This window comes from Delphinapterus leucas, chromosome 1 (assembly GCF_059928025.1).
Source record: "Delphinapterus leucas isolate spDelLeu-1000000601 "Yukka" chromosome 1, BTC_Dleu_Yukka2, whole genome shotgun sequence".
NCBI lineage: Eukaryota > Metazoa > Chordata > Mammalia > Artiodactyla > Monodontidae > Delphinapterus > Delphinapterus leucas.
Window position 1 is genome coordinate 38,994,828 of NC_143129.1, and position 12,973 is coordinate 39,007,800.

Genomic DNA, 12,973 nt, shown 5'->3' on the forward strand with positions numbered 1-12,973 from the left:
AAAGGCCTAGAGTCCGAAAGTAACAATGAGCCGGTTCTGCTTGGAGTGCAGAGTGCCTGCAAGGGGGTGGCCATCCGAGACTGACCACGGCAGGAGAGCCGGGACCGCTTCTGTTTTATGTGCAAAGCCAGTGCCTGGTACCGTGCAGTGGGAGATGTCCCAGAGATATGTGCTTAAAGAATAAAGGACCATGCAGAAGGTAGGAAGACTAAGCATCGAGAAAGGAAGGAAGGCCTGAGAGAGCAGTCCATTAAGTGTAAAGAAATGAGTCTCATGCATCAGGAGATGACATGATAATAGCAGCCCCATTTAATGAGCTGTTGCATAAGCCAAGTCCTAAGCCAAGCAGTCTTCATTGTTCGTCCAATTAATTCTCACAACAGCATTACCTAAACACTATTATTATCGTCATTTTGCATCCAAGGAAACAGCCAAAAAGATTAGAGGACCTGCCCGACATCACCCAGGTAGTAATTTAAGATCTGATACTCTTAACCCAGTGCTCTGTCTTTCCTGAGAGGATTCTGAAAGATTTTTGGTATTAGCAGCAACGTTTAACATGTAGCCCCGCCCCCTCAAAGGGCTTTGCTTGCTTGGATGGTTAAGTTCTGTCTATTTAAAACCAATCTTAATACTTTAGAATCATATGTCACATTCAACCCCTCAAGTCATTGAGTGGTTAAAAGCCAACACTAGAGCAATCAGGTTTAAAACACATACGCTGTCACCCAGGAGTGAGTAGTTTTCTTCCGCTATCACGATGAATAACTTAGGGTATCTATTTTGTGTTTTGAGTGGTGGGTTTGATTGGTTTACGTACCATGGGGAGGGAAAGGAGAACAGGGGAACGTGTTGCAGCCAGGGCCTGGAAACCAGAGCTCACTCTGAAGCCTGGGAACTTTCTATGAGGAAGCTGTTTCACTCAAGCGTGGGGGCAGGAGAAAAGCAGAAGACCAGAGAGATTGGTCTAACTAAAGCAGACTGGGTAGATAAGATAACATGATAAGACCTTGAGATGATCACAGGCAGGGGGAAGTTCTTGAAAAAAAAATTTTTTTTAAGTAGCTGTCAGTGTGCTGAGGTTTGGTTCTATCTGCACTTCCCATGTACCATCTTCCAAGTTCCCAGTTCACACACCAGCCCCTATTGGCACCAATGGCTCCGGACAGGCCTGTAGAGCCCTCTCTCTTCCTTCGGTCCCAGCCACAAGTGTGATGCAGCAATGGATCTTCTTCCCCTGTGAGGAGTCCTAGCTCTTACTCAGACCCATCCAAAGGAGAGGCGGACAGAGACCCAGGTTCCAGCTCTAGAACCAGCTGCCTCTGAGTCATCTCTGCTTCCTGCCAGGTAAGGCTACTTGGAGGGAAGGCAGCGAGGACATGCACTGGCAGAGCCCAGGGGAGAGCTGGGCCAGGGCCAACCTGCAGACCTTTCCCCTGGGGGCCCTCTGGGAGCCTGAACGCAGGGCAGGCACCGACACCTCAGGGAAGCTGAGGCCTCAGTGTCCGCTGGGATGACATAAGGGAGAAGCATGTTGGACTTCCCTGGTGGCACAGTGGTTAAGAATCCACCTGCCGTTGCAGGGAACACGGGTTCAAGCCCTGGTCCGGGAAGATCCCACGTGCCGTGGAGCAACTAAGCCCGTGAGCCACAGCTACTGAAGCCCACGCGCCTAGAGCCTGTGCTCAGCAACAAGAGAAGCCACCGCAATAAGCCCGTGCACCACAACGAAAAGCAGCCCCCTCTCACCACAACTAGAGAAAGCCCGCATGCGGCAACGAAGACCCAACGCAGCCAAAAGTAAATAAATAATAAATTTATAAAAAAAAAAAAAAGAAAACTTTGACGTTTGGGACACTTTGGGTAGACACGGGGAGTGAATCTTCCAGCTTCTGAGACAGGTGCACAACAGGCCAGACTGGGATGGATCTTCTCTTGAAGAGCCCTGTAAGCAAGCCAGCCAGCAGCCGGGGGCCCCGAGGGCAGGCCCCCGGGGCCATGTCAATCCTGCTTCAGCTTCATTCTGGGGCTCGTACCCAGAGCAGAAGTCCTCAAAATGTGAAACACAGACCAGTTCTGTGAAAATCACCTGGGACGTGTTTATGAAAACCACCAGTCCTCCTCTGCACCCTCCGCCCACGAATCAGCAGCCGGTGCCAGAGATCTGCATCTGTTTCTAAAAAGCACCTCCCAGGGCTGAAACAAACATTGTAAATCTGGAGGCTTATAAAACTCCCCGTGTCTCAGAAACCCAGGGCGAGCAATCACAAATCCCCCACCACCTTGCCCCATCTTGAATCACGCTCCCCCCAGAACACAGCGTGCCGGCCAGCCCAGGGAACGGGGTGCAGACATGATTGCTTCTACCTTATTAAGAGCTGAGCAGCCTTTCCTGGGCCCCATGCTTCATTAGCACGTTGGTGGTGTTGCTTCCTGTGGCTGACTCTCTGTTTCCATTCTGGCAAAGTGTTTGTTCTCTTATCTCTGCTTTGGGGGGGTGGGGGAAGATGAGCTTCTCACGGAGCCTGTCTCGGCCTTCTCGGCGGTTTCCCCGTCAGTGCCCCTCACATCCCCCTCACAAGGCAGAGAACCTGGCTTCCCCCTGAGCCTCGCTGCGGAGCACCACACCCAGAGGAGCTCGCCCCTCCTGCAGTCGGCATCGCAGCTACATCCAGGTAGAACCAAACCTGTTGTTTCATATTTTGGGTCAAGTCAGCCTAACATTTAAGGGATAGAGGCAAGGTAGGGAGTTGATTGGGGGGTAGAAAGTGCTAGAAAGATAGATGGGAAGCTTTAGAAAGAAAGAAAGAAAAACCAATAGACTTTATTTGTGAGGGACTTTGGTAAACAAAGATTTACGAAGATGAATTTTGAGAGTAAAATGTTGTATGTTAGGGAATGTTCGGAAGACATGGAGACCAGGAGGAGTTCTGTCATTCTTATCTACTAAAAAAAGTGGTTATACCACACAGGATTATATGTAAAACACAAACCAATTCTGCCTTTTCTCCTAGGAGTCAGCAATTTAGGAAGAGCCAGGGAAAGCGGCAGACGGGCTGGCAAACAGATGACGATTAAGAGAAGGCTTAGAAGGAGGAGCTGAAGCCAGAGACAGCCCTGGGACAATGGATGTCACCATACCGACCCGCTCAGAAATCAGAGGGAAGACCTCACAGCCCAGCACTCTGCAGGGAACCCTCGGCAGCCCAGACACGTAAGTGGCCCGGGTGGTGAGCTCTCCCCTCCCCTGATTTAGACAGAGGGCCCTGGTCTACCCTGGGAGGCTTCTACCCCAGCAGCATTGCCACCCCTCACCAGGGTGGTCCCCTGAGACCAATAAGCTCTAGGCTCAGAGGAGTTTACTCAGAACTGCTTGGAGGAAAGAAATGGGTATTGAGGAGAAAAGGGAGTTGATAGGGGGAGACAAAATATGATAACACAACATTTCCTTAGAGCTGGCTGCCTGGCCTGGTTGGATTTCTCACGCTCAGAGGCCCTGATTGCTGCCCTCGATCATTACTGTCTCAGGTCGCACCAATCACTCCTCAAAGAAACAAAAACAAAAACTAGTTCCCACTCTGATGGAAACAGAAAGCCCACTTTTTTCATGTGTTTTTAGGCCCTAGAAACTTACCATGAATAAAAATGGAATCATAGATATGATAAAGATATATCCTTAGAACATAAAACCCCACAGAACTAATCATAGATGTAAATTTTACAGCTAAAACTTCAATATTATATTAAATAAAAAATCCATCAGCCATTGAAACTTTGACAGTGGGAGGTATAAATTTCAGTGCTATCATAACAGCACAGCTCAAAATAATAAATTTTAAATCACTGTAGTTTGGGGAGGTAAGTATCATTACCATGACAAACAAATACATGTCACTTGCAGGTGGACAGAGGCACTGATGGGGAATGAATTCGTAAAATGTCAGAACCCTGCAACTCCCCCGGCAAAAAAATCCTATCTCTATATTCATTCATTTGTTTGATAATTTACTCATTCATTCATTTAACAAATATTCATCAGGCCCCTACTGAGTACCAGGCACTGTTTCAGGCACCAGGTGAACCAGACAGACAAGTTCATGACCTCCTGGAGCTTACAGTCAAGTGGGAGAGTCAGATAGAAACAGATGAACAAATGCATGGATAACATAATGTCAGTCAGTCATAAGTGCTCTGAGGAAAAACCAGGGCAGAGTAAGAGGACTGAGAGTATGAGGGAGGGTGTGGCCAGGGAGGACCTGTCTGAGGAGGTGACGTTTCAGAAGAGACCTGAGTGAAATGAGGGACTGAGCTGTGGGAGAGGGAGCAGCAGGTCTGAGAGACCAGACTGCTTTGCCAGGAACAGCACGGGGTCCTGGAGGTCACGGTCAGAGGGAAAGTGGTAGGAAATGAGGTCAGAGGCAGGCAGAAGCCAGAACAGAAGAGGCCATGAAGTTCTCACTGGGTAGGGACTATGGATGTTATCCCAAGTGTGATAGGAAGTCATGGGGGGTTGCGAGCAGAGGAGGGGCGTGATCTGATTTGCCGTTTAGAGGATCACCCTGGCCCGTGTGTGAAGATAGTGTGTTGGGGCCAAGAGTGAAAGCAAGGAGACCCATCAGAGAGGTTCTTGCAAAGGTCCACGTGGAATGCACGGTGGTTCAGACCAGGGTGCTGGTAATGGAGGAGCAAGAGGTGACTGGTTTGGATAGATGCCCAGGCATGAGCAGACAGAGTCTGCTGGTTAACTAGAAGTGGGGTGTGAAAGAAAGAAAACATTCAAGGATGGCTCCAAGGTTTTTGGCCAAGTCATTAGATGATGGGAAACACCAGAGGGGCAGGTTCGTGGGGGGAGAACAGGAGTTCTGTTTCAGACATTTTTGGTTTGAAATGTCTATTAGGCAACCTTGTGGAAATGTCCAATACAGAGTTGGGTAAACAAGCCTAGAACTCAGGAGGACAAAAATCTTCCCTGATAGATGACCTGGTTTCTAGTAACTGGGGGAGCAGGTCTGCTAGTGAGTCCTTCTGTAACGTCACTTGGCTGCTTCTTAAAGGCAAAGCAGAGCAGTAACTCCGTGCCTGCCTGGGAACTGCAAGTAACCCAGAACTTGCTCCGTGCATTTGCATTGGTTAAATTCCACAGAACAACAGAGTGTTGCTTGGAGACCAGCTCCACAAGTTGGTGCTACAGGGGTTATTCAAGTGCAGGCAACCTGAACTCTTGTCCCAGAGCTGCTCCCTGATTGTAAGTTGGGTAATCTTCTCCTTCGAGCAAGACAGAAAGCCCAGGAGCAGGGAATGGGGGAAGCGGGAGCAGGTGGACTTGACATTACAAGTTTGGAAGACAGTGTGAAGCCATAGAAAGAAGAGTCTTTGGGCCCAAACAGACCTAGACCCACGTTCCATCATGCTCTTTCCTACCTATGTGATCTTTGACATGTTACTCTACCTTTCTGAGTCTAATTCTCGGATTCCTTGGTCACAAAGAGAAATGGGATTGTTGTACAGATTAAATAAGGTTCACCTGCAAAACACTGGCATCCAGTAGGCCTTCAAAAGGGATAGGTCCCTTCTCCCATGTCCTATTTCCCTCTCTCCAAGGGAATATGACCCTGTCTTCCACCACCCAGCCCACCCCACCTCAGCTTTCCTTCACCGGGCTCTCATTCCAAATCCGCAAGCCCTACCTCCTAAAGGAAACATCTTCTCCAACTTCCCACCCTCCTATGGCTGGGTCATGGCATTTGGTTTTCCTCGCAGAGCTAAAGACCACAACAGCAGCATCTTTTCTGGGTTTGCGGGACTCCTTGCCATCCTCCTGGTTGTCGCAGTTTTCTGCATCCTGTGGAAGTGGAGCAAATGGAAGAAGCGTGAGTCCCTTGTTCGTCCAAAGTTGAGACACACTAGGATCAATCAACTAGCCCGGTATTTAAAGCCCAGTTTACCCTCCAGAGATAAACTGTTGGGCTGGGCAGTCCTCTGTTCTTACCTGACACACGGGTCATTTTCTCCCTTGGGATCCTAAGCCGTGGCTCCATAAGGCTCAGTGCTGAGTGGAGTTCCATTTTGAAAGTCATTGCCCTGGTATCCCTGTGCCCTGCTTCTGTCCACTGAGTCCCCTATGCTTCTAGCTCAAAGGGAATTGGTCAAGTCTGAAAACGTATTTTTCATGATACATGGTGAGGGTGGACAATATTTTCAGGGACCATCTCATCCCCAAGGGGCCCCGCATTCTGTGCAGCTGGACCCAGCCATGACCTCCTTGTCTCTCATTGCCTTGCAGGGCGAGTTCCTTACTTCCAAGTTACCGTCATGCCCTTGCTGACTCTGCCTCGACCCAGACAAGTAGCCAAAAATATTTATGACCTCTTGCCCCGAAGACAAGAAGAGCTGGGTAGGTTTTTCTTTTTAATCCATGGAGTCCAGACCTACAGAACTTCTACCCCCAGAATGTACCTCTCACCTGGACGCAACTTTCTCTAAAGTTGCAGACCTTTCTGCCCTTCAGGGAGCATGAGAGAGAATGGGATAGATAGACTGCAAGATGCAACTCCAATGGGGGCTTGGAGAGCTCGAAGAAGGGAGGGGGAGGTCATCTGGGTTGGGGGTTTTGTTTGTTTCTTTTTCCGATTTCATTGATTAAAAAATTGACATACATCACCGTATAAGTTTATGGAGTACAGTATGATGGTTTGATTACATAGACAGCAGCTTTGGTTTTTCTTGACGTAAGTTAGCAGGCGACAGCTGGGTACGTCTAGCATTGGGAAAGACATACAGAAGGAGAAAATGGCCTCCAGCCTCAAGGCAGGGAGGGTTCGCCCCAGGAGCCTCCTTCCCAGCCTCCTCAATTCCTGTGCTAGTGTCCTTTTGTCCTCAGCTAGCTGAGGAGGGTTCCGGGTCTCCTAGCACATCATCCCTGTAACTCTGACCCTCTCCCCACAAAACGCCAGGCCCCAAACCCCAGACATCACACAAACCCACTTCACCCAAGATGCAGGAATTGTACAGGCTGAAGCACTCGGAGGACTGGCTGACTACGTTCAGGGTTTGTTCTCTGTCCTTTCAGGAAGACATCCGTCAAGAAGTATTCGTATTTTCAGTACCGAGAGCCTCCTCTCCAGAAATTCTGACAGCCCTCCCTCTGAGCATGTGGTAAGAGTCAAGTGAAATGACAACCCGTTTGGGAGAAATGATATGTCTCTGGCAGAAGAGCTGAAGTGCAAGAGTGCTAGGTCTTGGCTCTAAGCCTCTGCAAACAGCATGTCCTTTGGCACACACACACACCAGCCCCCTGCCCCCCACCCCCTAGGCCCTATTAATAAATTGGGAAGACTAGCCTCAGGACTTCCCTACCACCCAAGGCAAAAAATTTAGAAAGAGAGGAGCAAGCACTTGGGATTTTAGGAAAGGCACCAGGGCACATGTATTCAAGGACACGATGTTAGAACTGAAATGTGATTTCCAAATGAGTGTTGTCGCCTTCAAAGTAATCACCTTGGGAGGGTACCTAAATATTCCAACAGTGCTGCTGGTACTCAAAATACTCTTAAAGTCCTACTTTGACAATTACTTCTGAGCCTGTGTCAAATTGTTTCAATCCTCCTCCATAGCAGAAACACTCGTAAGTTCACTCAGCACTGTAACTGGTGTAGAAAGCACTGAGCACGTCGGGGATACCTCTGAGGCTACAAGGGGACTATTACAATTAATAACAATAATCCCTTGTGTCTTGTAGTCTGGCTCTGAAGGCAGCTCCCCGGGAGGAGTCACACCAGGGACAGGAGAGGGACTATTTTGAAGGTCAGGGTGCTTATTTCCATAGACAGGTTCCCATTGGCCTGTTAAAAGAATCAGTTCCTTTGGTTTGGTGACCGGCCTTGGGTGCGCACAGCCATGCTGCAGCTCCTACTAATTCGGTTGTTACCCAGCCTTTCTTCACTCAGGGGCTTAGGCTGATTACCACGCGGCCGCTCCACGTTGCCGCCTTTGCTTCCCCTTCCTCTTGCATGTCCCATCCCTGGGCTCTGATCCTGCTTCTAAGACTTCCTGGGGGCAGCAAGTCTAAGTGGCTGATAAAAGGAAGAGCAGAGGAAACTCCACTGCTAAAGCTACTTCTAGGACTCAGGGGGGCCCTGAGGGAAGTTTGCATCTAGAGTTTAGATTTCAAACTGGCTTAAGCCCACAAACATGTTTGGATTGTACTCTGTAGTGTTTGAAGGACATCATGAACCAGTTGGCAACATTCAAAAACCTAAAAGGTTTCACATTAAAGTCCAGATGTCCAGCTTTTCTTGAAAATCAGAAGTTCTGGGAACAACAGACTAGCATCTCTAATTGGCCATAAGCAGCTGACCTGCGTGTCAGCTGCCCTTATACTAATGTAACGACAAGCATTTTTTAGTGTCTCCTTTGTGCCAGGAGCTATTCGAAACACTTTACGGTCCATAATCCATTTACTCCTCACAAAACCCTCATGGTGTAGATACTATGATGACTATACCCGTTTTATAAGTTAGGAAACTAAGGCACAGTGAGATTAGGTAACTTGCCCAAACTCAGCATAGGGTGGTGAGGCCTGGGACTTGCACCCTCAGGCTGAGCCTAAGCCTCTACCTTTAACCGCTATGCCGCACCTCAGTGTGCTCTGGGGTGTGGCAGGCTCTCTCCAATTCATAATACTTCCCCCACTCCCCATTGAAACCCCACAGTGTGGCCAAAAAACAGTTGCAATTTATTGTCAAATTTACACTGCTGCTTTCCTTAAACCCAGCCTACTTCACTTATTCCTACCTAGCATCTGAAGTCTTGAGGTTTGAGATCCCTGATTCAGACCTTTTCTCCAAAGTGAAGAACTGAGAGGAAGAACCATTAGATGTAGTAGTACTGGGCAGGGAAGAAGAAAGGTTTTGTCCATGTTTCTACTTCTATCCTGTCACTGGCTTTCTCTTCTTACTCATAGCCCTCCCAAGCACGTGATGCCCTCCATGTGCACAGAGCCCATACCCATGCCATGGGGTATGCAGTGGGCATCTATGACAATACCATGGGGCCCCAGATGTATGGAAACCTCACTCCCTCAGCGCACTATGTCAATGTCAGAGCTTCAAGAGATTGCCCAAGCACTTCTTCAGAGGATTCAAGAGATTATGTCAATATCCCCACAGCAAAGGAGATTGCTGAGACTTTAGCTTCTACCAACAGCCCTCCTGGGAACCTCTTCATCCTCCCAAGTACCAAGGTGCTGGAGTTGACTGAAGAAATAGATGAGGGCTGTGGGAACGCCAGTGACTGCACCAGTCTGGGGTCTCCAGGAACTGAGAGCAGTTATCCACTCAACGACGGGGAAGGGTCTTCTCAGACCTCAGATGATTATGTCAACATGGCAGTGTTGGATCTCGAGACCATCCAAGGGAAGCAGCCCTGGGGAACTTTTCAGTGCTGCAGAGATTATGAAAATGTACCACCAGATCCCAGTGGAAGCCAGCAGCGGGAGGAGAAGGAAGCGACATCCTCAAACACGGACCATGTAGAGGGCAGGGCAGATGGCCCAGAGACCCACATCCAACCTGTCGCGCAGTCAGGGGGTTTCCTGGCCCTGAAGGACTATGTGGCCTGTCAGCCCTCTGCACGGAGTGAGGGCAGCTGGATGAAGCACGCAGAAGATGTCAAATGAAGGCTCTCATGCCTACAAGAGTGTGGGAGCTGCCAAGGTAGGAGGCAGGGACTTCGAGCAGGGGCCTGACACATGGCTCCTTCCTGATGAATTAAGACCCAGCCACCCAGCTGGAAAGTCACGTGGAGTGGGCTGTCCTGCCGGATCCATAGCCATTACAGGGTCTAGTGAAGACCCTTGACCACCCTTGTATTTCAGTGGATTCGTTTGGTTACGCTAAAGAGAAGCTGAAATGAGTAGGGAGCTAAGAGGCTCACAAAAGCAGAGGTTTGAGGAAGTCAGAAAGAAATTCTTCTCAGGCAGTGTGCGGTTATCTCTCATACCAACTTAAGAATGCTGAAACTGCCTTACAGGTCTGTGAGGAGGTTAAAAATGGAAGAGTGCTTTAGTACACAGTGGAAACATGAAGTAGTCTAAAATCATTACCTTCACTAATACCAGCAGGCTGCAAAGCAGGAATACAGATTATTTGGTAATCCAGGCAGAGGCCAAAAGGAACAAGGAAGTTGGGCTGGGGTGGGGGGACAGTTTCTGCTCTAAAATGAGTGTGGACAACCAAACGCTGGAGAAAATGCAGAACAACAGGAACTCTCGCTTATTGCTGAAGGGATTGCAAGGCATAACATTCACTCTGGAAAACTGTTTGGCAGATTTTTTTGTTTGTCTTTTTTTTTGCGGTACGCGGGCCTCTCACTGTTGTGGCCTCTCCCGTTGCGGAGCACAGGCTCCGGACGCACAGGCTCAGTGGCCATGGCTCACGGGCCCAGCTGCTACGCGGCATGTGGGATCCTCCCGGACTGGGGCACGAACCCGCGTCCCCTGCATCGGCAGGCGGACTCCCAGCCACTGCGCCACCAGGGAAGCCCGTTTGGCAGTTTCTTATAAACATAAACCTATTATACAGCCCAGTCATTCCACCATTAGGTATTTATCCAAGTGTGAAATTTGTATTCACAAAAAAACCCATACATGACTGTTTATAGCAGCTTTATCCATAATTGCCAAAACCTAGAAATAACCCAAATGTCTTTCAACAGGTGAATGGATAAACAAGTGTCCTATGTCCACACGATGAGTTTATCCACACTCAGCAGTAAAAAGGAGTGAAGTAGGTTCATGCAACAACATGGACAAATATTAAACGTATTTTGCTAAGTGATAGAAGCTAGACCTAAAAATCTACATATTGTATGGTTTCATTTATATGACATTCTGAAAAAGGCAGAACTATAGGGGTGGAAAACAGATCAGTGGTTGGCAGGTTTGGGGAGAGGGAATGGGTTTACGACAAAGGAGCTGTACAAGGGAATTTTTAGGATAATTGTTCTGTATTGTACTATGGTGATGGATACATGACTGTATTCATTTGTCAAAACACACACACAAAAAAAAAAAAAAACACACACACAAAAAGCTGTACAGCACAAAGGGTGACTTTTATCATATGCAAAATTTTTAAAAATTCACCACGCTGTCAGGGGAACCCACAATAAAATGCAGATTGTAAAAAATGAATCTAACTGTTTCACAAATGTATGATATAATCTCACTGAAGGGAGTGGGGGGAAAAATGAGCTGGCCTAAGTAACTTTGGAAAACAATGTTTTGCTTGAAACTGTAAGATAAAGACACAAAGAACTGAAAACAAACACTGCAGTCTAGTTGGTAAATTTGTAGGGCATACTTGAATTGAACAAATAAGTAAATATATTACAGGTAGGGAGAGGCAGATTTCTTGCTGTCAGAGAAAGAAGTGACAAATAAGCAAGTAGAAAAGGAAATATAGACGTGTATATACATAGGCTAGTATACATATATACTTCCTAACTCTGTCCACTGGAGGGTCTAGCAGCAATCATGGTCCAGTAGCGGTGAATGCACTTAGCTCTCAGACCTTGGTTTCTAAACTTGGTAGACACCACCTCAACCATGTGATCAAGGTCAACTCACCAGTAATAAGTTACACTGCTATATGATCAAGGAGAAGGGTACTTCACCGCCGTGGTATTCTTCCCCCAAATCCACAACCCCAGTCTTATCATGAGAAACATCAGAAAACTCAAATTGAATGACATTCTACAAATACCTGACTGGAACTCTTAAAAGTGTTAAAGTCATGAAAGACAAGGGAAGACTGGAGAAACTGTCAGACTGGTGGAGACTAAGAAGACATGATGACTAAAATATAACATGATGCCTTGGATGGGATCATAGTACAGGAAAAGGGCATTAGTGGAAAAAATGGTGAAATGAAAAACAAGAAAGTCCATATTTTAGTTAATAGTATTGCATCAATGTTAATTTCTTAGTTTTGATAAATGTGCCATGGTTATGTAATTAACATTAGGGGAAGCTGGGTGAAGGGTATACAGGAACTCTCTGTACTATCTTTGCAACTCTTCTGTAAGTTATGTCAAAACAAAAAATAATTTTAAAACATGGACAAAGCTGGAAGTGAAGACATCTAGGCTCATTCCACTTAAATAAATGTGCCTTTGTTCCTTTTTCTGTGAAATGGACATAATATAAAGCATATGCTACTGTAATTGTTCTGAATATTTGTCTGTTTTCTGCATTGCTCTGTTAATGTATGCACTCAGTCTCTCCTATCAAACTGAAATCACTTTGCCTTTAGGAAAATATAATTAAATCCTTTGTATTCACCCTAGTTCTTGGCACGAGGCCCAAGATGAAGTCAGGTTATCGACGTGACACTTGATGCTGTGGTTTCAGTGCATGTCTTTATAAAATGTTGAGTGAGGTTTTTTTCTGTGGTTCAGGAATGGACACTAAGGCTTAAAGCTAAGTATCAAAGGCGTAAAAACATCCCACATTCTGAGTTCAGAGCACCACCAGCTGTTAGGGGTCTGCCAACACCACTCAAGGCTTACTGAGAGTAGGAAAAGTAGTCCTACCATGTACTGCTCTCCACCACATCGCATCCCTTCTCCACAGGAGAGGACTGAGATGTGATTGCGGTTAGCCTTTGAGGACATGCTGGTCAGGAAAAGAGTTTCTTTCCTCCTTCACTGCCCCCGTCCCCAGGGATGCTAACCATCTCTTCTGCAGAGTACCTGATGCCCCAGTAAAAGGAGAAAGAGCAGTGTGTTGCCAGAATTGAGAGAAAGGGCTGTGGAGCAGATGGCCACCCACCGTTGGCCATGGCAACAATAAAAGTGTCACCAGAGGAAGGCAACTGGACCTGGGTCATTTTGTTGGCACCACCTCAACAGGGTGCCAAGGCAAGAGGCCTCTAGGCCTGTGAGGTATAGACCATCTGAGGTGGCTTCACAAACA

The 12,973-nt window shown here is 47.4% G+C and overlaps 1 protein-coding gene across 1 annotated transcript; it reads left to right on the forward strand.

Annotated features, from left to right (window-relative positions):
* The first annotated feature begins 1,371 nt into the window (after positions 1-1,371).
* LAX1 (lymphocyte transmembrane adaptor 1) lies at positions 1,372-12,232 on the forward strand. The gene is given in 7 exon segments (XM_022593726.3): positions 1,372-2,675; positions 3,015-3,214; positions 5,761-5,870; positions 6,284-6,394; positions 7,070-7,155; positions 8,963-9,663; positions 9,665-12,232. Coding segments are annotated over 6 exon segments (1,290 nt in total). The 5' UTR covers positions 1,372-2,675; positions 3,015-3,125; the 3' UTR covers positions 9,858-12,232.
* Positions 12,233-12,973: the final 741 nt, after the last annotated feature.